The sequence below is a fragment of the Haliaeetus albicilla genome, chromosome 4 (genome assembly GCF_947461875.1).
Source record: "Haliaeetus albicilla chromosome 4, bHalAlb1.1, whole genome shotgun sequence".
Taxonomy (NCBI): domain Eukaryota; kingdom Metazoa; phylum Chordata; class Aves; order Accipitriformes; family Accipitridae; genus Haliaeetus; species Haliaeetus albicilla.
In genome coordinates, this window is record NC_091486.1 from 29,670,160 (window position 1) to 29,697,630 (window position 27,471).

The window sequence follows — 27,471 nt, forward strand, 5'->3', positions numbered from 1 at the left end:
ATAATGGCATCACCATCAGAAGGATCATCGAAGGCAGGTAATGGAAAATTTTAAACACAGGACTCCCGAGAATCCAGCTATTGCTACAGATTGTGAACCTTATGAGAAAATAGCAAATTCATTAAATTAGGGAGCTAATGAAATTGTATAGTAAGAATCTTTCTGGCTTTGGTGAGTTGATGTTGATGTATACACAAGAAGCAAATCTGTTAAGTAAAGACTAGTCTATAATTACATAGATTCACAATGGAAACCCGTTTAACACTGATGTTTATCTTTTCACGTTTATATATTTTAGGCCCAGAAACCTTTGAGTGCTTAATCTGTTTTGCAGTTGTATCTATTTACAAAATAATAATTATTATAATTATAAATTAAAATCCTTAGTGAATAATGTCAGGAAATAAGGATGGGTGATCAAAAAGTGCTCAGTACTGCTAACATGTTGCATCAATTTGTCATTGTGCCTCTTGAGCAAATCTTGTAACGAAAGGAACTTAGCGCATGCGGCAAAAGCTGTAGGTTACTTGCCAGTAGGGCAGACAAGGTTTAATTTCTTGACTTTTGGTGCATTTCTGTATCATCGATTGGACAGCTGGACAGGAGCAGAGGGCATGAACCACTGCCACCTGGTTGTTTAGGCAGGGCTCTAAGCCATCATGCGCGTGCCATGAGTCGTATGAACTGACACAAGTCTTAACTGCTAAATTCACGAATAGCATGAATCTAAAAGTAGCATTGTTTGGAGCTGGTGTATTTGAAGAACTCAAGTTATTTTCAGATGAGTTGGTTTTTGCTTGAATCTACTTTAAAAAAAATTAGTGGCATTTGTGAGTTACTGTCGTAGAAATTAAAAATAAAAATACAAAAAGGCAAGTGTAGTGGTAGCGATAATTTCTTTGGTTTTGCAGGCGTGAGCAGAACCTTGCCTCGTATGTTTAGATGTCCTTGCGCAAAGTGTATGGAGGCAGGGCGACTGGTTCCCTGCTTTAGCATCCATCATTTACACAGTGGTCAAAGGCTTCTCAAAATTTACAGCTTCATTCAGAGTAATAGGGTACAGATTAGTTCTATATCAGCTGTAAGTCCTAATGTTCTTCCCTGCTGCTTTGTTGAGATAATGACAGCACTTTCTGGATCACTGGTGGAGTTCATATCCTGTGTCTTATGGTATATCTTTTGTTTGCCTTGTCTACTTTTATTTTGAACTGGGTGATAAGTGTGCAGCCATCCCTTTCCTTCTATTGATCCTGGCACCTGACACGTCCACTCAGTTGCATAAATTTTTTTGTTATGGATGATGGTGTTTGGATATGTTAGCAAAGAAAAGATTCTCCTCATACTGTCATTTCAAGAATTTGTGCAGGGCCAAATGAAGTGTGACTTAGAGTGCACGCCTGTACTGACCAATTTAGGCTGCATGCAAGTTTGGACTTGTGCTTATAGCATAGCATTAAAAGTAAGCAAAACAAATTAAAAAATGCTAAAAATTAATGTCATGTTGTCCCTTCCCACTTAAGTGGTACACTTTTTTTGAAACTTAATGGCAGATTGAAAATGAAGAAGAAATCAATGGCTTCTATAGAAGCCATTGGAAGGATGATTTTCCCTTTCCTTTAACAACTTCCTATACACACACATTTTCCCATACATTACCACAGTTGTCTAGAGAAGAATTTCTATATAATAATTCATCAGAATCCATTTTTAGTAGTATCTGTTCTTTCTTTTAGCTGTATTAAAAAGGTAATTTTTGTGGAGAGTGAATGGCAATGTGGATTTTTTTTTTTTTTTTTAATGTTGTATTGGAAGGTGAAAATCGGCGTGCCCTAACAAAAAGAAAGGAAAGAAGGTGTTTTATTATTTATCTCCAACACCCTTATTTTCCATAAATCTTTATGCACAGGCATGATTTAGGCTATGCATAAATGTACTGTAAAAACTACAGCCATGGGAATTGTATTCAAACACATGAAAGTGTGGCTTGTTTTAACCTGAAGCAATGTGAAATTGAATCATATGAGTATATAGCAATTTTGCTGTGTATCAATTCAGGCAAAGTACTGTGTAGATTTATATTTGAGGATGTTGGTATAATAACCCATGACCCAAGGTACTGCTCCACTCTCCCTTTCTTTCCCCATAAAAAGCAAAAACCCATAGATCTTAACTGATTAAGCTCTACAGCCTGAAGAAATGGAAATGTTCTTTACTTGATTTTAAATGTGAGTGAAATATTACTTGCTAAAATATCGTTAGACATACTCAGAGTCCCTTAACCTTGGGGCATATTTATTAAAGATATCGGCCAATTTATTTATGTATTTAGGAATAATTAGCAAGTGAATATGCAAGATGTGAGGTATGGAGTATTCTGCAAGGAAGCCAATATTTAACTAATGCTAATTTCGTTGTTAGTGAAGGCATGCATTCGATTACAGTTCATACTTTTAAAACACCTCAAAACAAAGAGAAACCAGTGTTTCACATCCAGAAGGATGTGAAAAATGCAGTCAGGATTCTACTAGGTATTAGCTACTTCGTGGTTTGCTCTGAACCAGATTACTCTTATTCTGAGTGTAATTTTGGATATTGAAATAAATATCTTAAACTGTAGCCACAGGAGGACCAGGCAGAGCTAATGGAGATTACTCTTCGATTTAAACAATGTTTTGATTTAGATGAAATTAAAAGAATACATTTTGGGAGGTGCCTAGTGAGAGTTATGGTATTAGTGGGACAAAAAGTGATTTGGTATTTTAAAATCATTATTTTGTTAACCATGTATGTATGGAATATATTTGTTGGGTTGCTTTGGGTGGAAACCAACTTCAGAACTACACTTAGGAGCCAGATAAGTTCATTAGAAAAGTAATGAGGAAATGGAGATGATGGTTACCCAGAATTCTAACAGACCTTTCAATGTTACTGGCTTATAACAGTAATTTAACAAATCATCTCTTGAAGAGAGACTTTTCAAAACCAAAAATGTCATGGGTTTAGGAAAAACTATATTGCTTATAGCTATGATTGTCTTTGAGATCAAGGGCCAAGAGAGATTTTTAAATTATTCTAGCTTATGTCATGAGTAATTTTCTAGTACTGCCAGATTAGATGTATATTTTCTGAAGCCACTCTGCAGAATAGATTTTTAAAAATTAACACAACATAGTTTTCTTAGTTTAAATTACTTTCAAATTTCTGTTTGTAAGATCTAGAAGTAGGGAATGGAACAAAATCATTTATTAAGTGATAGGGAGACTGTGAATTGAATTGAGACTGAAATTAGGTTTATTCTGTATGAGAAGAAAGGCTTTTAACAAGGTCAATTCTGTTACTCAGTTTTACACCACATCTGCGTTGATGCAATTGAGGGGAAGGTGAGCTGTGGCATAATGGCAGAAGTGGGCAGGAATATCAACTTTTTGGACTGGTTTTGTAGAAATCTCCTAAGATTCAAGGAAGCTTGCTATGGAGCAGACCGGGAGCATGAAATGAGCTGTGATGATGATAGAGCCAAGAAAATGGTAACACATGGTTGAGGTGGTAGTTTCTTAAGCTGCTTTTAATTTTGAAGTGAGTTGATCTGTTAATGCACTTAGATTATTAAATTGTTAGGGGGAGAAAATAGCAATTAAGTTAATGTATAGCTACTATGAGAAAGAAAGTACAGGTGGTAATGAAGTAACTTTTAAGAACACTTTGTTGTAAATCTGTCCCCATCAATGTTTTCAACCAGTGAATGATAGATTAAATTGGGAACTTGGGGGTTAACCCTAGGAGTTTGGAAAGTGTTAATGACATACAGGAGATGTGTAGCAGGGCAGTTGGATCAGTTTTAGCCTGGTACAGTTTCTCTGGAACAGAGGTGAGAGAGGGTTAAAGATGACAACAAATGTGTAAAAGAAGCCACGATGGCCTCAATTAGCAGTGTAACCTTCAAAAATGAGTAGTTGTGCCACTAGAAGAAAGTGAAGAAATTTATATCATGCTGGCTGGAAAATTGTAAACTAATGTTATTTTCTGCCAGGAGAAAACCTTCTATTTAAAGGTAAATGTGTCTAGTGGACAGCATGAACTGTACTGCTGGTTCTTCAACAAGTAGTAGTAATAGTGAATGCAAGCCTAGGCATTTTCATTTTCATGTGCTGACACACAAGATGTATGCCTTGGGGACCTTCTCTGAGTACAGTTGAAGTATTCAATCAGTTCTAACAAAATTGTTCTGAAAAACCTAATTAGAGAAAACCTTGTACAGTTGAGAAAAAGAATCCAGAGTCTTGGTTTGGATGTGTTTTATTCCTATCTTTGTGCTGAACAGGGCATCCCAAATGTTGTGTTAGATGCCATTTTGGAAAAGGTTTACCTTTTTTACCGCATAAGTATAATTTATCCTTAGTCCTTGTGCAAAAAAAAAGCTAGTCTCACTGCTTTTCAACATTGAACTGAACAGGAATCTATCAAGGACGTAGAATCCTTCAAGCATAAGTAGCTGGCGGATAACCAGGTGACCCCAGAATAGGAGAGACAGGGCCCTTATGAGAAGTTTTACTGTCACTAGAGAGGGTAGGAGGGGGAATTGAAGGAAAATATTTTAAGACAGTGCAAGTTTACCCTTCCTAATATGCACCTTTTATTGCTCCTGTAGATTTTGGTACAAAAGCCTGTGGTCTTTGTACGCAGTACTACAGGGCAAACCTAGAACAGCAAGCAGCATTTTTTAAGTGATGGTTGTGAGCAAACATTTGGCACAATTTCTGAGTGATTTATGCCATTCCTAGATGGGGAAATGCTTCACCAAGAAAAAATAAAAATGGCAGGAGAAATATGTCATTGGCACTGTCATTGACTAAAGTTAATTGACAATGCAGTGCCTTCATTATGATGAAAGGGCTGGACAAGGTTACAGATCATCAGAAAAAAACAGTGACCAATTTGTAGCTTTGCTTTATTTTCATGTGTTTATACCATAGAAACTGATGCATTCTAAAAAGCACAGAAGCATCATTTCTATATGTTGTTTGGGAATACAGCCCTTGTTAATTGACTAACGTCTAATAAAAAAATTTATATTGGGCTTCCTGTAGACTAATAAAGGTATCAGGAAATTTGTTTTCTAGGAAATTCTTTGATGTTTCAGTCTCTCTTCTTATTATTTCTCATTAATTGTAATTTTAATTCTTGTTTGCTTCTTCCTTGTTTCTTTCTTTTCTGAGTGCAGAACTGCAGCTGGTCTTCAAAGGTACGTGTCAGTTTGTCCAGCAGAAATACAAGTAATTTTCACGTGTTTAGAAGATTTTAAGTAGCTCTTAGTCAATGTGCCAAACTGATCCTTCAGAAAAGAGGCACTAAGTTGAATAGTAGTACCCTGTATATTGTGAATAGTAGTAACTGCTTGTTTTGGGGAAAAACGATATGATGGTAAGTACAGTGATTGAACTGGGCAAAAGGAGGGAAACTGGTTATCACGATTGGCAGCAGCATTGATTTGTGCTTCTCTAAACCATAGTTGGGAAGTAGTTTGTTGACCTTTAAATAAACCCAGACTGTATTTTGATGCAAACTTTGAGGCAGTACAGAAGGCTTGTTGTGTACTAAACCATTGAAAATCATGGAATTCAAATAAAATGGCTACCTTGGTTGTCTTGAGTAGGACACGCAAATGGCAATCAAAAGATTTTGTGGATGCATTGTTGGGTGCTTTTACTGCTGCTGAACAATGCTACTTACTTTCTTAAAGCAAAACAGCACTCCAGAATATTACCATAGGAAATCCTAATACATTAGATTATTCATGGCATAGAGGGTTGTTTCTTTCTACTGTTTGTTGTGGTTGTTGGCATAGTTTAAAAAAAAAAAAAATCAGTTGTTTGCTATCAGCTGGAAAGATTTGTTTGTTTTAGTAGTATTCCATCATTCATAATCTGTGGTTTTGCTAGTCCCCCAAATGTCCATGCTTTTATTAAATAGTTGTAGAACTTCTGTCACTTTTATTTCAGCAATTACTTTGAGTACTGACAATGAATACGTAACTGGCTTCTGCGCTAAAAATGTGGTTCCTAAATGATAGATGTTACTTTAAAAGAGCTAGCATGTTTTGTATTGACAAACATTAATAACTTCATGAACTAACATCCCCTGGAGTTCCAGGGACATGGACGTGAAGAATTTATTTGATTTACAAGTTAAGGAGAAGTGTCTTCTTGTTTGTGAATGTATTTATACCCTCGCATTGATCCTTCCCAGATTTTTGTTTGAGGTTTGTGTTTACAGTCCCCAAATTAGGTGGTTTCATTTTTTTGAAATATTTTGCATTTAACAATCCTAGTTCAAGAGTATTTAGTATTTCTAGTGTCTTCATAGAAATAGTTACATTTGAAATTTTGTTGTAAATGTTTTCGTGACATATTCCAGTCTGGCACTGCACATTCCCAGGTGTGATCCTCTTGAGCTGAAGTTTTTCACAGTTAGTTGCAATGTAATTACTTTTTGATGTTGCAATAAAAAATAGTTCTTTGTTTTACTTGAGTTTTAAGAGTAGACAGTACTTTTTGCCTGTTTAAAGTCTTTCAGGTGCCTTTCTGCAAAGATAGGCCAACACTAGTAGAATCTTAGAAAAGAAATTTCCACTTAGTTCTTGCTTTTTTCAAAAGCCAAGGAAGATAGCCAGAGAAATACTATTTTTGTCATAACTGAATGATTGCATGAATTTTTAACAACATGCCAGAGTAGTGTATTCAAAAGCTATTTTGTGGAACAGGACATCTTGTATACTTCTGAAATGAAATCTTCAGTTACAAAGTTTTCAATTTTGGCATACAAAGTATTTATCTCCTGTAGCCTTTTCCTTCTTTCCTGTAGTCTTCTCCTTGTTCCCAGAGGAAACAAGGGCTGGAATGGGATTCTCATGCAATGGACTTGTCTGTGCCACTCATGTTCAGTCTAATGAAAGATGGCCAGCCTAGAAGTGACTGCCTAAGCATAATATCCCATGAAATGAAAAATACCCTGTGGAGGGGCACACATATTTTGCTCAAACTTTGACATAAAACTTTAATTTTTGCATTTCCCAATTTTTGTGTGTGTGTGCTTAAACTCATAATGCTAACCTTGTATTCTTGTAAGATTATTTTTCATTTTCTAATCATTTTAGTCTTCCTTTTTTCCCTCCAGTATTAAAATCTAATTTTTGTGTGTGAAGCTGGTGTGTAAAGTATGATTAAGTTAAATGGATTTATCCCTTTTAATAATGTAAAACTTAGTTTCAGGCAAACCAAGTCATCAGCATAATTTTTAAAAAAATACCATAAACCCTGGTATCTCTGTTTTTTAAAGCTCCTATGTACTGTAATGTAACCTACTCCAAATAATTATCATATATTATAGTGGTTGCCATTAGTGACTGCTATAATTAATGTTGCAAATCAGTTTCCATTATAATCCCTTGTTTTCACACAGTCATAACTTGTCAAAATACTAACCTTTGGGACTAAAGTTTTCCATGGTGGTTCTGCTTAGAGGTAAATTTGGTGGGAGGGAGGAGGAAAAGGAGGTTGAACTATCCTTGTAGCAAATCCTTGTCGGGTCATTTTGCGTTACAGGATCGAACTGCATAGCAAGGAGCTAAATAGTTATTATTTCCAGGGACTAGAAGAAAGGTTAAAGGACAAGGAGTACAGAACTGCCTTGAATTTTGGTTGCACTTCTAATTTTGACTAGTCCATTTTGTTTTGCAGCATCTTCGCATAACGCTGCAAACAGTATTAGTCTTACTTTATTAAGATATATGTCCCGCAACAAAACTATACTGTGTCAATTTTACTGATAATCAGATGACAATCAGATTACAAGGTGGAGAAGAGATGGAACGGTCAGTTGTAGATTCATGATTCCAGTTGTAAGTCCCAGTCCTGAATCTGATGCCGGGGCGGGGGGGGGGGAAGCTTCCCTAAGTGGGGAGGCAATATAAGAAAATATTTACTGTGATTATTTTCCCAGTAGTAGCTTCTAAGTGTCAATGACTACTGCACTGTTCTTTCCTGGGTAGAAAATAGCACATTCCTGTATCATTGCAGATAACCTTGTATGTAAACTTTTTATAGTGACCACTATGCAAAGCTTGTGCAAGTTCCCATTTATAGTATTTTTGGTATGAGTGGACAATTTATTTTATCGTATAAAGAGATCGCGTTTTAAGGCATAATATAAGGGAGTGCTTGGGCAGGCAGAGTTGAAGGATAAGCTTTCAATGTAACATTCATTTCCTGTGCTTGTTTTATCATCCCTAACATTACATTAGCACCATCTCTTTGCATAGAATTCATTTTAAGAAATGGTGATTGGTTCTTCCCCTCAGCCCTCTGGGAGAGTATTTTAATTAGTTTCTTGAGATATATGATAATAAACTGAAGTACAGTTACTGAAGAAAAATTACAGTTTTTGCTACATTCAGAATTTGTTCCTCCACTAGTCTGTCTGCAAACTGTTACTACTGTAAACATCTTTCTTTATAAGATGTTGTGAAATACTACAAAGGTACAATTTACAGGTGAAATAAAATAATTCATAACATACAAAAAAGCATAAGCCTTCCAAAAGATCAGTTTTTGGGAGACCTCATTGTCTGCAGAGAGGGTCCTGTGAGTCAGTGAGATGTCTTGCAGATGGGAAGGTTTCCACATCTGGATTCTTTTTACATTTGAAGTCTTTGATCTGAAAATGTTACAACTCTCCTATGCCCTGTGATTTGTCTGGCAAGATGAGTTATTTACAAATGCAATTGCTCTTCCGACAACTCAGTTTTGAGTGTGTAAGTGCTGAGGTCCTGATCTGTAACCCACAAGGACTGCTGGTAGTCCTTTTATTGGTTTCAGTGGGCTTTGATTCAGATATTTGGACTTTGAAACACCCCAGGTGGATTGGGTAAAAAAAGGCTTTTTAGAAACGATTCTAATTTAAAGATTTAGGATGCTATGTGTCTGAAATAATTTGACAGTGTTTCAAAGGCTTGTGAATTTAAGTAAGTTTCTGATCTTTGTTTCTTTTCTCTTATTCCTCTAGTGGCAGATGAAAGCAAAGTTGGTTTGTTGGCCGGACACAAATCAGGTAAGCTGTTCTCCTATTTTGGAGGAAAAGTCAGCAACTTGAAAGTAGTATGGGCAGTAAATGAAATCAGCTTACAGAAACTGTGGTGACTAAGAGAGTTGCAAATTAAGGCATTACTTTGTATGCACTGACTCCAAGTTGTACAATGATGAATTAGGGATTGTTCTCTGCCAGACAGTGTATGTAGCTGAGTCATTTGCAGGAAGAGCTGTAACTTTATTTTTCAGTGCAAGTGGTGTAAACTGAAGAAGATGCCCTTTCAAATAAGGGCAAATGCAAGGTGTCTTGTGGAATGTGGAGACTTAGACAATATACATTATGAAAAATGTAAATATTTCTTGCTTTTTTTTCCTCTGACTTCTACTTCCATTACCCAGAATATTGAAGATAACACTAAAAAAAAATCTACAGATTAAAAAAAGAATGTCAAAGCTTTTCCTTTCATTGTGCTTGTGCAGTAGAAATAATTTGTTTTTTCTTAAACTTTTCAGCCCATAGTAATAATTAAAAAAAAAGAGTCCATACTACTGTCATTACTGTACCTACATATTAAATAAATTCTGCAAACCACACCATGGGACTGTACAATTTGCAGTCCTTGTATTAAAAGAACTTCCAAGGAAATGTCACATAATATTGTAATTTTTCACAAGCTGTGGATAAGCTGACATAAGAAGCCATAAACTTTCTAGAAAACTCAAGTTATTCAGCAGTCTCTTCTGATGTTAGAAAACCCTGAAGCTTCAGGCTGCCCCTTTGTAGCATGATTGCATGTTGCCTTTTTCCAGTTCTTTGATAGAATTAAAAAGCTGAATTCATGTAAAGGAAGGTAATCTATGATATTCCTGATTGTTTATGGTATTCCTTCTCTGTGCAACTGAGTGTCCTCCTTTAATTCTCTGGTGTAGATTTTCCTTAACTGAAGACCTTTTCCTGAACTTAGTAGACAAACTCTTTTCAAATTTTTCTGGCATCTTTCCTAAGTCTGTGAACTTCTTGGATTCTCTTTCTGAATCAGGGGATAGTTCATAAGTCTGGTAACATTATCACTCCTGGGGAGAAAAAAATTCTTTCAACTTTTTGTTTTGGGAATGTGAAAGCTTCAAAGAAATGATCTTGTCAACTTGAAGAAGCTAGGGGTGTTGTCCTTGGGTTTTTTCCTGTGCAGAAAAATTACTACAAACATTGCAACATCATGCAGTTTTCCAAAGATCAGTGGAATTCACTGCTATCAAAGAATATTGGAGGGAAACTTGGTGAGATCGTAACTCTTTGGCAATCAGTTGTTATAGGTACATGAAGCTTTATAATATCACTTTTAGCAGCATTTGATCTTTCTTCTGCACACTTCTCCAGATTCTTGAAAACCGTGGCTTTGAAAGTTTTCTATTTGAAGTTACCTACAAATTTTATATGAAAATGCAGACCCATGCTTATTGAACTTTGGCTTGTTTGCTTTACTTATCCTTCATAGACCTCTTACAAGTACCTAAGATCTTTTTTCATAGACTAAAGTCAGTGGTCAACAGATCACCGAAGGAATAGATAGAAAGATCCTACAGATTGTTTCTTCTTTTCCCCTTCAGAATAAAAGGAGCTGGCTAATTTCTGAGAAGATTGGAGTGTAAATGATTTTTCTTGGTTCTGTCCACTTTAAATACTGTTCAATTACTGTTGAAAAACGTTTCTCCCCTCTCTGTTCCATTTCGTAACCTGTCGTAAAGAGAAATCAAGCTGCAGTTTCAGCTTTCTCATTGTTCCATTCAAATATTTATTTTAAAGGTTTGTTCAAGAACATGGTGTTCTTTCTCTCTGGTCTCTTTTTACTGTATGCTTTTTGGAATTATATATCATATATGCATTTTGCTGGCATTCAGTCACATCACAGAACTCTTGTTTTAACATCGTTCATTGTGCTGCCTTCCTATAGGTACCTTTTTTAAGAACATGCCAAGAGAGACATTACAGCTGCTTGTGCTGGGAGCAACACACCTTTATTTTCTTATTGCAGAACGAAGAGCTTCCATCCTATTCTAGCCTTCAGGAAATTAAGCATATTTCTCTACAGAATTAATTATCACCTACTAACAATCAATGCAATTATCGCTTCTCTCCTTCAACATGACTTGTTCTATGAAATATGCAATTGAGTGATTCTCTCTAGGGAAATATCCTTTCTATTCCTTCTGGGGCAGTGACTCTTCAAGCATTTAGTCTCAGCTTTTGGTATAGCTACTGTATCCCTCGCATATTACACGTTACTGAGCAGCAGCAGGAGTTAGTAGTGTGTATTCATTTCAAAAAGCATTATCACAATTCTGCAGAAGACCAAGGCATTAAAAGGATCTGTAGCTTGTAGCCCCATCTTTCTGTGTTTTTATATATTGCACCCACAAACAGCAGTTCCTTTTTTTTTTTTTTTTTTTTTTTTTTTTTTTTAAAAAGTAGATTTGATTTTTAGAAGCATGCCTGGACACATCCTGAGCTTGTAAGCATGTTCTATGGGAAGACAGCTGGAAACTTGTTCCTGTATTTCATCCTCACAGAAATGCATCTGTGAATTCTGGTTCTCATAGCTGGCCTGTCCTTCATCCTGATGGATTGAAGACTCCTGCAGTGCTTACAGGTGTTCTTAGTGTTGCAAATGTTTTCCACAATACCAATGGCAAAAGCACTGGAGTGCTGTATTGATGCAGCCTACTTGGCCATTTCTGGAAGAGACCAGAGTTCAGAGTGTGTGTGTGTGTGTGTAAGGCATGTTCTCTGAACCCTCTAAGGAGGATTTTGTCCTCTGTAAGCTTCCTGTGCACTCAACAATGGTGTGTCTGCATTCCCTAAACTCAATTCCAATAAGAATGAGAAGCGGACAAGTGGTGCCTCTGTTGTAAAGCAGGAGAAAAATTTTATATCACAAAGGTGAAAAATCAGCAAACTTTAGCTCAGTTTTCCATGAACTCTTAGCTTTTTAGAAAAGCAATTCCAGGACAGCTAGGAGGATACCCTTCAATAAGGAATGGCAAGACTGTGGTACATCAAATCAGATTTATATCAAATACTGAAAGCACTGGATTCTTTGTAGCTATTTTTATTTTTTTCTGAAATTCTTTTTTTGTGTTCTGATTTACTGCTTAGAACACTTTTAGTATGTATTGACTGTCTGCTGAAGTCTCTGCTGACACAGCTCTTTCAGATGATGCAGTGCTGGAGAAAAGCTGATGAGTCTTTCTTTATGAGCTCTGACATATTAATTAGCAAAATGGGCAAAAAAGCTTTCCTATTTTTATTTTAATGTCACTAGACCATGATTTTGGCTGGGGTTATGTTTCAAGACAGTTTTGAGACAAGATGAGTTGAAGATCTTATTTTCTTGCTGGCTGCTATGTGAGGAACATGTGACTGGGCTATGGATTAGTGCCGGCAAGAATGATACAGGGGTAGCTCTGTTACCAAGCTGAATTTGAATTGATGCTATATGGCACGAGATAGGGTTAGGACCTGAGTAGGAAAAGGCCCATTGGTGTAGTTTGAAGGATGCTTCTGGTCAAGTTCTGCCCCTTACTGTTAATTTTGCTGACAGTGCAGTGACCAGGTTACTGTTCAGCCTGTGGGTAGGATTAGTGTTCTGCGAAAGAAGGCTTGAAGAGGTAGCTGTACAGCTAAATCCTGCAAGGTCAGGGGCTTTGATGAGTTCTGAGTCCCAACATGCGTGGTAGACCTCCAGTCTCTACTGTTTCGTGTATGGGTAACTGAGTTGTGGTTAAACTGGGATTCAGACTGGGACTGGAGATAGTTTGGAATAAGGTAGGTTAAAGGTTTTCTTGTATCCCTGCATCCTTTAACGCCAGGATGTATTCTGCATTAAATACTGAGGTTTCATTAAGGCTAGGATGAGGATTAGGATTATGGTTTAGGACACAGAAGTGGTTGAAAAGTTAGGCTTATTGGCAGATTTTATATGGCCCACTGGAATAGCATATGGAAAGTGCAACAGATTAAGCTTCATTGTTACCTTCAGGAAAGGCTCTCCAGCCTGTGGCGAAAGCCATGGTTGCATTTGTTGGTGAAATAGGTCTATGAGATGCTAAGGTTGCATCTATACGAGTGTAAGCTGAATGTCCCCTTTGGTTTTAAAGTTGAGTGGCACAGGATGATCCCCATCTGTGCTCTGAGCCTCTATTGTAAGATAGCTTCAGGTTGCCTCTGAAAGCTGTGCCTGGTATACCCTAACTCCTGAACCATTTCTAGGAAGTGTTTGTGAGAGCAGAAGAGCTGTTATAACACTTTTATAGTGTAGATGATTGCATTCTAGTGAACTCAGGTGTGCTCAGTCACTGCTAGCTAATTTGCAAATATAAACATAACCTGTGATTTCAAGAACTCAAGCTTAGTTTTTTGCAGGGACAAAGTAGAGTCTGGTGCAGGCAGAATCCAGTGTGTTAAAGTTTGTTCTGGTAAAAGTGTGAATAACGGCTAGGCTAAGCTTATTGCTGCAACTTGAGTTCAGACTTGGAAGGGCAGACAAAATGGGAGAACCTTTTTTTTTTTTTTAAACTGGAGGAATCGTGCAAAGGTTGAGATATTGGAACACCAGCAAAATCCAGTGGTTTACGTGCTTATGAGCATGCTTATGAGTACAAGGCTTTCTTTTAATCAAGGATTTTGTTGGGGGTTAATGGTGGGGTTAGCAAGGACTACAAAAAGCTTAGTGGATGCTGCTAGGCTTGTTTGAGACTGCTGCCATTGTAGCAAGATGGGCTTCTGTTTTGCTTTTGATTTCCAGGTAACAATTATGTCGAAGAGCTGCATAGGGAAGTGATGTTCTCCTCTCCTCGTGCCAGATCTCATAATTTTATTAAACAAGCCTTCTCGCTGCTGTAGATGTCATTAAACCTGAGCTTTTCAAAGGGGGCATTGGGTTTAGTACTGAGTTCATAAGGATTTATATAGTAACTAGATCCACGGTAGAAAAGACTCATGTAAATGGCTGAGCTGCCTGGCATATGCAAGTGAAGTGCCTGACCAAACAAAGACCTTACCACTATGTAACTGAAAGCATGTGGCATATAGAATCTGACACTTGTCTCTGCATTTGTGAGAGGAGAAAAAAGGTTGATTTGAGTTCATTTTACTTCTCTGATAATAAGAGTGTAATACTTGGCTGCGTCAATCATTCTTGCAAGTGTGAAGAGGAATTGCCTACTTTGCAGACTGCAGTATACCTTAGCAATACCAATGTAGCCTAATCTAACCTATATATCTTGGCTTGGGTACTGGAGGCAAGCAAACAGTGGCAGCACTGGAAGCTGTGCAGTGTGATTTTTCCCTTAGTTTAGTCAGTGTAGTACTTGGTGCTATTTCAGTTTGACACAAAAACAAATGCAAGTATCTTTCTATGATGCTTCAGTACACCATATTACCCGTAACGCATGCCTCTAAGCTTTGAATCATTAAGCTATGGGTTAACTTTGATGCTTTATTGCTGGGAATACCTTCTGCAAGATTTTCATTCTTTTACTGTTACCTTCACTTTGGGCTTCTCTCCCTGGATGATTCTTCTCTGGTGGTGGTATTATTATTATTATTATTATTATTATTATTATTATTATTATCATCATTATTATCATTATCATCAACTTGGATTATGGCTCTCCAAGCAAGTGTTCCTTGGACCGTATAGTTCCAAATAAGTTGTCATCTGAGAATCTCTACTGACTCATGCTGCCAAGAAACAAAAAATAAGATTCCTTTTTCCTGCAGGTCACTTACAGAGTTAATGTTTCCTTCTATACTTACATCTGGTAAGGTCTAAAGTCAAAGATGTTACATTGAATCTATTATATTCTTGGGGTTTACAAGGATTTCTAGTCCAAAAATTAAAATGCTTAGCTTTCATTGAATCTCTGCTGCTGTTTTTTTTCTTATCTTCAAACACAGCTTGTCTAGTGAAACTAGGATGATACATTAATTTACTTAGTACTCTATGCCAGTATGGCTTTACTACCCTTTTTTTAGTGGATTTTATTTTTTAAGTTTTGGGTTGTTTTTTTTTTAATATGTATAGTAGTTTTCATGTTACAGATTGTTCTAACCACCTACATTGGTTAGAGCTGGGAGTGGTGGTGGGGGGGTTGCTTAACACTGCCTAGTTTCACAAGAACCAAAACTATGCTGTGAGCAAGCCTATGGGACAGGACAGCACAATATTGAACTGCTGGGCTGCAGGATTTTTTCACATCATAATTGTCAAAGTCTGGAAGTCTGTAGGAATAAATCCTGAGCCTCCAGCTTCCATGAGCTGACTCTTAAGAATTACTGTTGAGAAAAATGCTTTTTTTTAACTTCATCTAATATTTAGAGTGCTAAATATAAAGTATGAATGTTTAGCTGGAAGAACTTTCATTTATCTGTTGGAACTTCATGTATTTTAGTATTTTAACCTAATAGGCAAGTGTATTGAAACAAGATGAAAACAAAATTAGAACTCTTGTCAAGTTCTAATTTTTTTTTTTTTTTTTGAGCAAGAGAAGCTCAAACTGGACATTCTAGATATTGATTATTTTTAAGAGGCTATTAAAAACGGGACTGATACAGCAATGTCTCTCTTCCTCCCCACACCACCACCACCAACCCCCTATCAAATTGTATGTATGAGAAGTTTGATTTTTCATTGACTCGGGAAAAGAAAGGCTGGACACTTATCAGTTCCTCTGCTTCAAACAATTATTCTAAATTAACAGAACTTGCTGTATTGTTGAATTTGAGTGAAAAGCAGTTTATTGGTCAAAATATCTTCTGAATGCCAAGCTGGCAGTCTTTACTGTCCCCTTTGCCTGCCAGGCCTATGTGGCTGATAAACAGCTCTCATGGATAACCTAGTTAGATGGTTCTCCCCTACAGAGGGAAACAGGCTCTCGTTTTTACTCTGAGAAGAATCATTTTATGCCTCCAGTAGCTCACCAGCTGTAACTATTCCTTTGACAGCTTTTTTTTCTTGTTTTCGAAGACTTTATTAGCTGTGTGATGATGATTGGGTTGTGGCCCCTTTTTTGTTAGGTCCTGAGAAAGTCATCTGTTGATAAAAATCCCTCGCTTGAGGGTGTGGTTTGATGTTATGATGTTGATCTAAAAGCTTGCTGCTGCTGAAAAAGGCAGTCTTAGTCACCGTACCTCCTACCCGCAGCTGCCTGGTTCCCATTACTACTTCTATTCCAGTCCCACAGTTTTGCTGGTGAGGTGGTTGAGAGAGCTAAACCAGCCAAAAACTAAAACAAGACAGACAGAAGTGAATAGTGCTGGGCTTATCTCCTCAAACCATTCATTTGAGAGAGCCAAGCTTGCATGCCAGTAGAAGGGAAACTCAGCAAGCAGATGGATGTGAGAACTGTGGCTTTCAGAGGCAGCTGTCTTATTAAATCACCTTAACTGCCATGTCATACCATATCCTTATTAAATTCAAATGCCAAACTTACATAGATTGTTTTACTTGCCATGGATAAAATTACTTTCCCAGTGGCAGGAGCAGGGAACAAAAAAAATGGCAACAAACCTCTGCAAACTGAAGAAGAGCATCCCTGCTGTCTCATCCTTGAATTGCAAGAATCTTTTCTTAAATCACTTATTGACTTTGATTTTATGAATTCTTTGTGTTCTGTGACTGGTTCTTAGTGTGCATTGTATTAAGATTTGGCAGAGCAGTGCCCACTGATCTTTCTTTGAACTACAGTCATTAAAGTGAATAGATCTGATCTGCTGAGAACAATAACAAACTTGCAGGAGAAACCCATTTCCCTCTGTTCTTATGTGAGATTTAGGATCTAGAGCAGAGCTGAACATAGGCCAACTGCAGCGTGGATGCAAATTCAAGGGTCTGTGATTGAGGTTTTATAACATAGCATAGTTGATTTAATGTTTTCCTGTCTCCTGAAGAGCATCCCATGATACCCTTGTATTCATAAATGCCTAACCATACATATCTGCCCCCTTTCTCTCTATGCCAGCATTATTATTCGTATAATTCCATGATGAGCTGTTGTGGGGAGCGAACCTAGCAGAAAAAAATAATTCTACAAAAAAGAATAGTATTCTTCTGGTTTAGCCAAGGGAGCAAGAAAAAGAAACTTCAGGAGAAGAGTGATTTTGTAACTGACAGGTTTTGATCCCAGGATCAGCCTGAGCTGAGGAAGTTGACTGGGGTGGAGGGGATAGACAGACACATCTGAGGGAGAAAATGTGGATGAAAGAAGATTTGCAGATCTTCAGATATCTTTGTGCTGGAAGAAATGAAGTGAGGGAGCAAGTTTGAGTGTCTATTTCTTATCCTGAAGACTAAACTGAAAGTGAGTTTCTGAGAGGTTTGTTTAATGGCCAGTGAAACTTGGTTTTGTGTATTTTTGACTGTGTGATGTTACTTGCTGTTAAAGGGCTATGGCTGTCTTTTAGCTTTGTTTGGGCTGCTACACTCTGGGTCTCATCCTGTCCTAAGGAGTGAGAGGAGATTGAACAGTCCTTGGGAGCAGCTGAGTCTGACAAGCAGGGAGAAGCTTTCATAAGTGCCAGATGGAGTGAACAGGCAGCTCAGACAGAAAGGACAATTTTCCTTAAGAACCACAGGGACTGGGTAAGGTTGCTTTCAGTCAGCTGATCACAGAAGGCTGCTGAACCAGAGAACAAATGACCCTGTAAAAGCGTAAGTTGAGCAGAAGCTTTTATTTCACTCTGTCTCACCCAGCAAATGTGAATTTTCTGTGCTACGGACGTGTAGTAAAACAACCCTAGCTTCAACAGCAAAGCCCTTTCCATGTTCCCACTTTAAGAACAAAAGTGCATGTACATCTCCCAGAAAGTTCTGAACAACTTGGACTTCTCTGTGAAGGAAGCTTGTGCCCTAAAAGTGTACCAAAGGTAGATATTTCAATCTGACCCCCATGAAATAAAACTTAAGAGTTCCTGGAGAAGGGAGCTATACAGAGCGCTCCTGTGAATGCATAGCTAGGGAAATGCCTGCTAAAGCTGCGATATTATGTTTATTAGAGCAAGATGCTGGAGTGTGATCCTGTGTGCTAGGGATGCCTCATTTTTACAGGGGGTAAACTTGGAGTGGCAAGTCTGCATGGCAGTAATGATGGCCTTTTCGGAGAGGAGAAACCTGGTCTGGCAGATATCCAAACTGCCGTCTTCAAAAATAACCGATAGAGGTGAAAGATTTACTTCTTTTCCATCACATCTCAACAATATGGGAATTATGTGTTGCCCAGTATGAATTGTTGGCATCCAGGGATTGCAAACCAACAGCCTTTTTCCTTGGGGAGCATTTGTCGCTCCAGGAGCAGAGAAAGGGGCAGGAACTTTGTTTAATGTGACCTGGGAATTTTCATGCTCAGCAGTTAACTGATGTTATAGCTCCCTTATGATATAGAAGTGGGAGAAGTGACTAGGAAGAAAAAAAATCCCAACACACAAGAATTTTTTCCAGCCAAGACACTCATACATTCATATTTCTTCCACCTCCTTTTTTTTTTTTCCCCTCTTTAATTTCCTGAAGTGATTCTGAGCATATTGTTACATTAACTGAGGCCTGGAGGCAGGGGCAGTGTTTCGGTGTTCACATGTCATAGTTGCTGTTTCTCCCCCTGGTCAGTATTGCTGAATATTGTTCTGAGCAGGTGTCCTAGGTTCAGCTGGGATAGAGTTAGCTGTCTTCCTAGTAGCTGGTACGGTGCTATGTTTTGAGTTCAGTATGCGAAGAATGTTGATAACACTGATGTTTTCAGTTGTTGCTCAGTAGTGTTTAGACTAAAGCTAAGGATTTTTCAGCTTCTCATGCCCAGCCAGCGAGAAAGCTGGAGGGACACAAGAAGTTGGCACAGGACACAGCCAGGGCAACTGACCCAAACTGGCCAACAGGGTATTCCATACCATGGGACGTCCCATCCAGTATAGGAACTGGGGGCGGGGATTCGCCACTCGGGGACTGGCTGGGTGTTGGTCGGCGGGTGGTGAGCAATTGCCCTGCGCATCATTTGTACATTCCAATCCTTTCATTATTGCTGTTGTCATTTTATTAGTGTTATCATTATCATTATTAGTTTCTTCTTTTCTGTTCTATTAAACCGTTCTTATCTCAACCCACGAGTTTTACTTCTTTTCCCGATTTTCTCCCCATCCCACTGGGTGGGGGGGAAGTAAGTGGGCGGCTGCGTGGTGCTTAGTTGCTGGCTGGGGTTAAACCATGACAGCAGGATTCAGTGAAGCAAGTCAAGAGAGTATTAAAAACCCCAGAATATTCAAGTAGTATGAAATGAAATGAAGTGAATGCATCCACTTACTGTAAGGCCAGCTAGTATTGACATAAGTGGTCATCTTTCTGTGGTAAATGCATTGTCTGTGTCAGCTTGCAGTGGACTGAAGGAGAGGCATGCCTGCAGAAGTCTGTATCTGTTGCACACTGAAATTCTCTCTCTAGTAAATGGTGTGGTGCTTGCAGGAGTTATCAGTTGTAGGCTGTTTGGGGCATGCATTCTCTTCCCGAGACCTGGTGACACTTTTCCCTGTGACTCTGTGCTAAGCCTGCCAGATTTCATGTCTTTGCTGAAAGTTTCTGCTTTGAGTTGGAGCTTCCTACTGCCTTGTATTCCAGGTTGTTTCTGACATGAGGGTAGGAGAGCTTGTAAATATGGTGAATGTGTCAATATGAGGAGTGCTATATCAGGCAGGAATAAAGCTTTCTCTGAAAGCAGAAGCAGTGTAACTGTGTTAGTGCAGAATTTCACACAGGATAAAAGATACTGCTATTCTGCAAAGTGGTTATTGGGACTTGAGATCTTGGCATCTCTGGATCCTGGAATATCATGCCCAGTAAGAATCATTACTAAATTTGAAGTGATTGGAGATGGCAAAAAACCACAAAAGCTGGCATTAACCCTAATCAAAGAATAAGAAATAGTAACTTTGAAGTTTGAAGAAGCTAAAATTGAAGTTTGAAGAATGTAAAGGATTTGGTGTGCTTTTTATTGGAGCTGTGGAGATTCAAATTAAGGCACGGCAGCCAGCAAAACAAGTTCAGTGTTTAAAATCCTGGGGACCTCTTGCTGTATGTTGATCTTTAAATTGGAGAGTTTCTCTGGTGATGGTACCTGAAGAGATGGCTCATGAAAGTGCCTGCATGACTGATAGTGAGCTGGTTTCCTTCATGGAACTCCCCCCTTGACCCTAAGAAGAAAGCTGAAAACAGCAAGCGGATCCATCAGGTCTCCTGCATTTTTAGGGCCTTATAAAGCTCTTCAGTCATCAGCCCTTTAGCTGGTGACAGCCAGACTGCATCCATTTCAGAAAGCAAAATGAGTTGCCTCAGACTGCATCGCCTGTAATTGAAGAGAAAGTGCCGATACCATTCTAACACCCCTGAGTAACATTTACCACGCTCTGCAGTTAGAACTGGAGTCACAGCCTTCCTGCCAGTCTTTTCTCTGACTATTGGTTTCATGTTCCTTCAAGCACAATCTGCACATTTTTCAAGCTTTGTGGTGAATGATCTGCAGATGTTCAGGAAAGACCTTCAGAATACTAGGTACTGAAAAGTTGGCTGTGGTCAGTGTTGGCAGCTACTGTAGTTCTTTTAGTTACTTGTTGTGACCAAAGAGACCAACAGCCACTGCCTAATGCCTCATTTGATTAATCCTTTCCCTCCAGCAACTGGGTTTTTGCTGGGCATAATATTCAGTGCTGGCAGTGGCTATCCTGAAGTCATTGGTGCCAAGGAGTTAATGAATTTGGAGAGCTTCCCAGATAATACATCTGGCCTTCTAACTTACATATTGGAGTATGAAGTACGAGATGTAGAAAGAAGAACACTGAACTAAATTGAGCTACTGGCTGAAGAGGGGAAGGGGACACTTTTCTTTTTTTAAACTAGTTGACTGAAAGTTAAAAATTATGTCGCCTCACAGAAGATTTAACTGTTTTGGTTTTGTTTGGTTGGTTTTGCGGGGGTTTTTTTGTTGGTGGTTTTTCTTTTTTTCTTAATTTCGTAATATCATGTATTTGCCAGTTACGTTACCTTCTAAGGCTTGAATATAGACAGGGAAGCATTTATAATTCTCCACTTTGAATGATACTTCTCCTTCATTTTTTCTTTTGAAGTCCCATCATGTTGCCATGTCAGTAAGAAGGATTTTGAGGGTAGCTACCAATAATTGGTATTTCTACTCCAGCTCACTTCTGGAATAGTATCTTATACAGTGTTTGCCTTCCATAACATTTGAAATAGGATTTTATTATACAAAATGGGTTGCTGGCGCATTTTATTAATACACATCTTTGTATAATAAAAGCTGTGCAGAGCAATATGGTTCAGAAATTAACTTTGAAGAACAGAATTACATTGCTCTTTGTATGTCTCATGAAACAGCATTATTTTTAGTGGGTCTTTCAATACAGCAATGCTACTTAGCACTTACCTACACAGCACTCCAAAAGTACCCAGAATATCATCCCTAATTAAGTGTCCTACTGAAATGCTTTTTCTGACCTAAGAGCAGAGTGGGAGAGTTTTTCTGTACATAGCAGTGGCAACCCAAATGGAAATCATTTCATAGAAGAGTAGAAAGCACTTCCTTGAGTTACCATCGACTACCAGCACATACTTTCCTCCTACCTCATGGAATGGCACCGTGCTGCCCTTTCAAAACATAAGAGCTTCTCTAGTGTTTACCTTTTTTTCTGCCTGATGTCTTGATAGGTGAAATTTCTCATTGGACTTAAATTAGTCTTGCATGGGTGATGTAGTTTCCAATCATTTCATTTTTGTCTACAAGTAATAAGTATGATTGTTATCTAAACCCTGTGAGTGCACAGAAGATCCCTATTAACATGAGACCAAGCTTATTTATGTTTGGTTGTTTTTTTCTAAAGAAACTTAAATGCTGATTTTTATTTTTTTTCCCCAAATACTCGGGCACCTATACTGAGGCTATTTTATATCTAATTCCTATCCTTTTAGTTCTTCACCTTCTGTTGTGAAAATCCTTTCTTTAATCCTTCCCTCCTTTTCAAGCTGGGCCTTATATATAAAGGAAACCTTTGTGGATTGGATATCTGTCTGGGAGGGGAGCAAATCTGTGACCTGAAAGCTTCACCTCCAGATTTTCAAGGACATTAGCAGATGTGGTGCAGTTATATCTACATAATCTTAATTTCATTGCGTTCTTTTGGCCATTCTGGTACTAGTTCATGGAGAGCTTTCTGCTTACTGTTCTGCTTGTGGTTCCCCTCTGTCCCCCATGGGCAGGAAAGCATGCAGGGCATAGTCCGGTCCTGGGGATAGTTGCTTGCACAGCATGTTTCAGTATTAGTGGGTTTTTACTGGGAGACCATCTCCTTCTCCTGTTCTATTGTTGCTTGCAATTGCTCAGTTCACAGACTGAAAGGAGTAGGAAGGAGCCATTCTGTCTAGTGTGAATAGTAGGCTCAGGGCAAAGCAGGGAATTCACTGGAGAGAGGCAGACCCTAATTTTACAATTCGCCCAATTTCAGAATGATAGTTTCCTTAGTGCCATATATCCGTAAGACCCTGACTCTGCTGCACTGAAAGCTTAAATGGGGATCAGTTCCCTTCCACTGCTATGGTCAGGACCTGGCAATCGGAGGGACAAACAGGACAGAGCTAGAACTTGGCACTAGAAGTTTGCATCTGTTACTGAAGGGTGATTGCACTTACAAAGGTTTCAAACAAAAGCCTCAGATGACTTGCTATGGCAGTTTTCAAGCCTCTGTGCAGTAGGACCAGAACAGAGGATCTGGCATTGATTTGTTTGGGTTTTTCATGTAATTACGATTTTTGTTGCTATCTGCAGTTGGCGTAAATTCCTGTATTCAAAAAAGGGGTTGGTTTTTTTGATTGCCAGTTGTAATACTGCAGTTGACAAACAGAGATGTTATAAAAGAGAAATCCAATATAGTGTAGTTATTCAGATGCCTCTATTTTTTTTATTGCTTTATAATCTGCTCAGATGCTTAATTCTGAAAACAAAAAGACAAAATTGTTTGATCGAAGCTTCTAGAGTTTAATTCTTTTCTAAAAAATAGCTCACTGGTTTTAATTTTAAAGATACAAAAAAGAATGAGCATTACATTCAGGACTAAATTTTGTCAGCCATTGCATCAAACAACTCACTACTTATTACTGAAATGTACATCACAAAATACCTACAAAGAATAATTCTCAGTCTGAATTTATATTAAAAGAGCAAATACATTAAAAAAAAAAAACAGGAGAAAAATTCTCTTACAATCATTCTTTTTCTGCCATCCTGTAGGGAATACGGGTAAATCATTAAGTCTCAGGAAAAACCTTTGGTCTCCTTTACTCATGGTTTGTTTTTCTTTTCTCTTTTTCTGTATAAAGCATGGGTGTAGTGTGCAGTAGTCAGTGTTATTGCCTGTTAAGTGTCATGCATGACACATCCCATTACAGATTCTGTGAAACTGGAGCCGTTTGAAGTAAAACTTTCCATTCAAGTGTCAATTGAAGCATGGGTTTTATTTGCTTTTTTGACAGAGGTTGTTCTTTTACTGTCTCCTAAAATAACTCTGATACTTGTTTTTATTTAGGAGAGGAAAAGGTAAGAATATATGGCTAGAGGCTGGGAATACAGCAAGCTAGTGGGGGCAGGCAGGGAAGCTAGAAAAGGATGCTGGAGATGGGGGAAAAAGGCAGACTGGGCATGTGGCTAAGTGAGAAGATGCAGTGTGGGAAAGGGTGGCATAACTGAGGGGGAGGGGGAGACTAGCTTGTGCTGATCTAGGACAGTGGATCCAGAAACCCCATAGGAAAGAAAAGGATGGCAGCCAGCATTGCAGTAAAGAAAACTCTGCTTTTCTTTAAAACAAGCAAAACCAAACAAACTAAAAAAACCGCACCAAAACCCCACATCCAGGAAACTGTATATACAAACTCTATTAAAAGAATGTAAGTTTGAAGGTTTCAGGTGTCTTAAGTAGGAAACGCTAGCTGTAAGGATGTCTGCAAAGGCAACTCAAACCCTTTTAGTGGATGCCGATGGTGAGACTTACGTAATCAAAGCATAATTCTTCCCAAAGGCTTGACTTTCAGAGCACAAGAGGGATCTGCTTAAGGGTAATGAAGGCTGTTGTGTAAGGCCCAACCCTCCCCTCATTTATTGTTGAAGTTGTAAGGTGTGTACCTGTTTGGTATTTTCTGCTTGGAGGATCGGATGTTAGTGGTGTAGGCGATCTCAGGCAAAAAGAAACATCTCTTCCATTTTCTAGGCATTAAATGCTGCTTGAATTATTTTCTATCTGCACCTGTACTTCAGAATTGCTGGCGGTGAGGAGATGTCGTCTTTAAACCACACGCAATGAGATAGTGTGCTCTTCACCTTGTTGCCTGACCCACCTGTGTGCTGATTTGCAGAAGTGCTGAACGTATTCAGGCTGCAAACAAAGTCAGTGGCAATAGTGCTGTGAGCCCAGAAAATGCTCGCTGTTAAGTATTCAGAAGAGGGAGTGGAGGGCAGAGGAATCAGGTCTTGAGAATCTTAAAATGGTAACCTGAATTGATCTTAGTCGTCCTGTTTCAGTTCCTTGTCTCTGAGACGCAGATAGTAACATTTCTGTTAAAATTATGTCATCAGTGTTTATTAAAAAAACTTAGTACTTTATATGGTGTTTCAGAGAAAGATGCATGAAGGACTGTTTAGTGCTGATGTCAGAGCAGATTAAAGTGTGTGTTGAATAAGAAAGGGAGTTAATTGCTGTACATGTGGAAGAAAATATTTGTAGATCTTTCCTGAAAGAAGGAAGGTGGAGTTTTGTAAATAAAATTGTCATAATGTATTTGGGACATAAAGTGGAAGTCTATTACAATGAGTGCATAAAATAAGTTAATGGTGGACACCTCTGCTGTGGCATTCTCCAAGCTGAAGCACTTTACTTTGCAATGTTAATAGTACTCTTTTAAGTTCATTTTTTGTATATAATTTTAATACATAGTCTGTTGCTTTAACCATTTCCATTAAAATTTCATGAGCCTTTTCAGAAAATCAGACAGGAAAATGCAAACAAATAATGCATTTTATTTAGTATGTAGTAGATACAGTATTACTGTATATGTAAACAAATAAAAATGTTTCTTTATTAAAATAGTAAACTATGTAGAAAGATCCCGCTGTCGTCTACAAATCACATATGCTTTAAGAATCACTTTGACTTCAAGTAGCTAGTGCTGGGCCTAAACCTCTGGATTTGGAACAATATAGAGTGGTAGTATAAAAAGATTAAGTATCTCAGCTATTGTAAATAAAATGGGGGGCCATGGGTTATAGGCCACAAGATTGAAGCTGAAATCTTAAAGCATTCATTTTCTGAGAGCAAGTACTTAATATTTTATAAAATCTGATCCCTATATAGACTCTCTGCTTGCCTAGCTTCCCTTTTAATTTTCTACCCTTCTTCCCTTCATGGAAGAGCCCACAAGTAATCTTTTAAAATTCTGACCTGAGCACTCGCCAGTCAGCGCAGTGGTATGTGTCTGTGATTAGCTTACCTGTCTTTTATACTGCTCCTTCACCCTGCAAGATGCCAACGCAACAGAGAAAGTACGTGTAGGTAGTGAATGTTATTAGTGACAAGAGATGTAGATATGTACTTGGTTGCTTCAAGCCAAAATAACATATTTGCTTAACTTCTGTTTGATGAGAAAAACCCCAGCTTCCTAGCACCATATAAGCAGATCAACACATCCCTCTTTCCTTGCTTTTTGGGGTTGTTGGTTTTTTGGTGTTCTTTTTGGTTGGTTGGGTGGGTGTTTTGTTTTGGTTTTTGTTTAGGTTTTGTTTGGGTTTGTTTGGGTTTTTTAGGGGAGTCTTAGTGAGGTTCTGACATCCTTTTGTATGTTTAGTACTTCATTTCAACTGGAGATGCAAGAATCTTCTGATACTCACCTAGAGTAAAAGAAACAGTAAACTGATCAAATGTAGAGCGAACTGTGTCCTTGTTGTTTGTTTTGAGCAGTTACTTACCTTGCAGGTAGTCCTGTTCATTTCAGTGCTCCTCAAACCTTAGCAACAATGAATGTTTCTGCAACAGTAACTCCTTTCAAACCTACATGACTTGGCATTAAAAGCTCCACCTCTTTCCTTCTGTCTTATGGCAAATACTTCATGATCCAAACTGAAAGGAGGGACCCTAGACATTTTTAAGGAAGTTTTTATAGCTAAAAAGTTTTTATAGGCAGTAATTCTCCTAGTTTAGTGATGAGTTACACTTACAACGTATGAAGAGTCTTTACTTGCACTGTAATTTGCATTATCAGAACAGAGTGCCCATTTTGTTACTGATTTTTAGAAAATGGAAACAGGAATGACTGCTCAAATAAATAGAATCAATAAACAACAAAAAGGCCACCAGTAGTAGAACAACTAATACTGAAATATGCTTTTGCAATTTGAGCTTTCATATGTTTGTTATCTTTGGTAGAGAATTGTTCTTAAACTTCAAATAGAATTCCTTAGTACCTTCATATAAATCAATTGCCTGTAGTTTTCATTTAAGCAATTGCCTGTAGTTTTCATTTAAGCAGTTTAATTGTGTAGTCAAACTAAGAAAACCTAGTGATTAAAGTTTAGCAGTCATAAGGTATAAGGCAATATCAATATTAGTTCTTACTCAGGGTAGCTGTTTTAGATCAAACTGAATTAACTAGAAGGTAGTATGTTTCTAATGTTCTTTAGTGTACAGGAATATCATTTAAGTCTTCTAAGAGTTGAGAGCACAGACATTGAAGAATGACAGTCGGCAATAAGACTGTATTAAAGCTGTCACAAAATATCAACTCCATATCAGAGGGCTTCTGTGCTAAAACAGATACTTTTTTTTTTTTTTTACAATCTACTTGGAGAAAAATTAACCTATTCTGTGAACAGCACCTAAGCAAGAAGGGACCATTCTGTCAGAACTGACTTGAAATAAACAAATAGCAAGAACAGTTTAAGAGAATATCAGGAAAATCTGTGCTCAGCTCTTCTATATTGCTGTTCGGAAGTAATGAACCACTAATGTCATCTTTAAAAGGTGAGGAAGGAACTTGTTATTAGCTCTGTTATGGGCTGATGCTTGCAACATTCATCTGAAATGCTGTACTTATCTTAACAGTTCAGGTTCAATCTGAATGTGAAATCTGAGTAAATTAATATTGTGCCAAAACATCTGTTTTTTCTGTTTAAAATAGAAAACATCTGAGGCACAGGAGCATAAAGGGAATGCAGCAGGAGATGAACTGCACTTTACAAAGTGTTGACAAATTATAAATAAATCACTGCGAAAACAGAGATCTATAGTTGTGCCACTCAA

General features: G+C 38.0%; 1 protein-coding gene across 6 annotated transcripts in view; it reads left to right on the plus strand.

Moving 5' to 3' along the window:
- Positions 1-27,471, plus strand: part of PARD3B (par-3 family cell polarity regulator beta) — a 433,796-nt gene that overhangs the window by 244,395 nt on the left and 161,930 nt on the right. For 5 of the 6 annotated variants that reach the window (XM_069781654.1, XM_069781655.1, XM_069781656.1 and 2 more), the window contains 2 exons: positions 5,222-5,242; positions 9,061-9,105. In XM_069781654.1, the coding sequence (XP_069637755.1) occupies positions 5,222-5,242; positions 9,061-9,105 (66 nt within the window). The remainder of the gene's footprint in view (positions 1-5,221; positions 5,243-9,060; positions 9,106-27,471) is intronic. The other variant, XM_069781652.1, reaches the window with a different exon arrangement.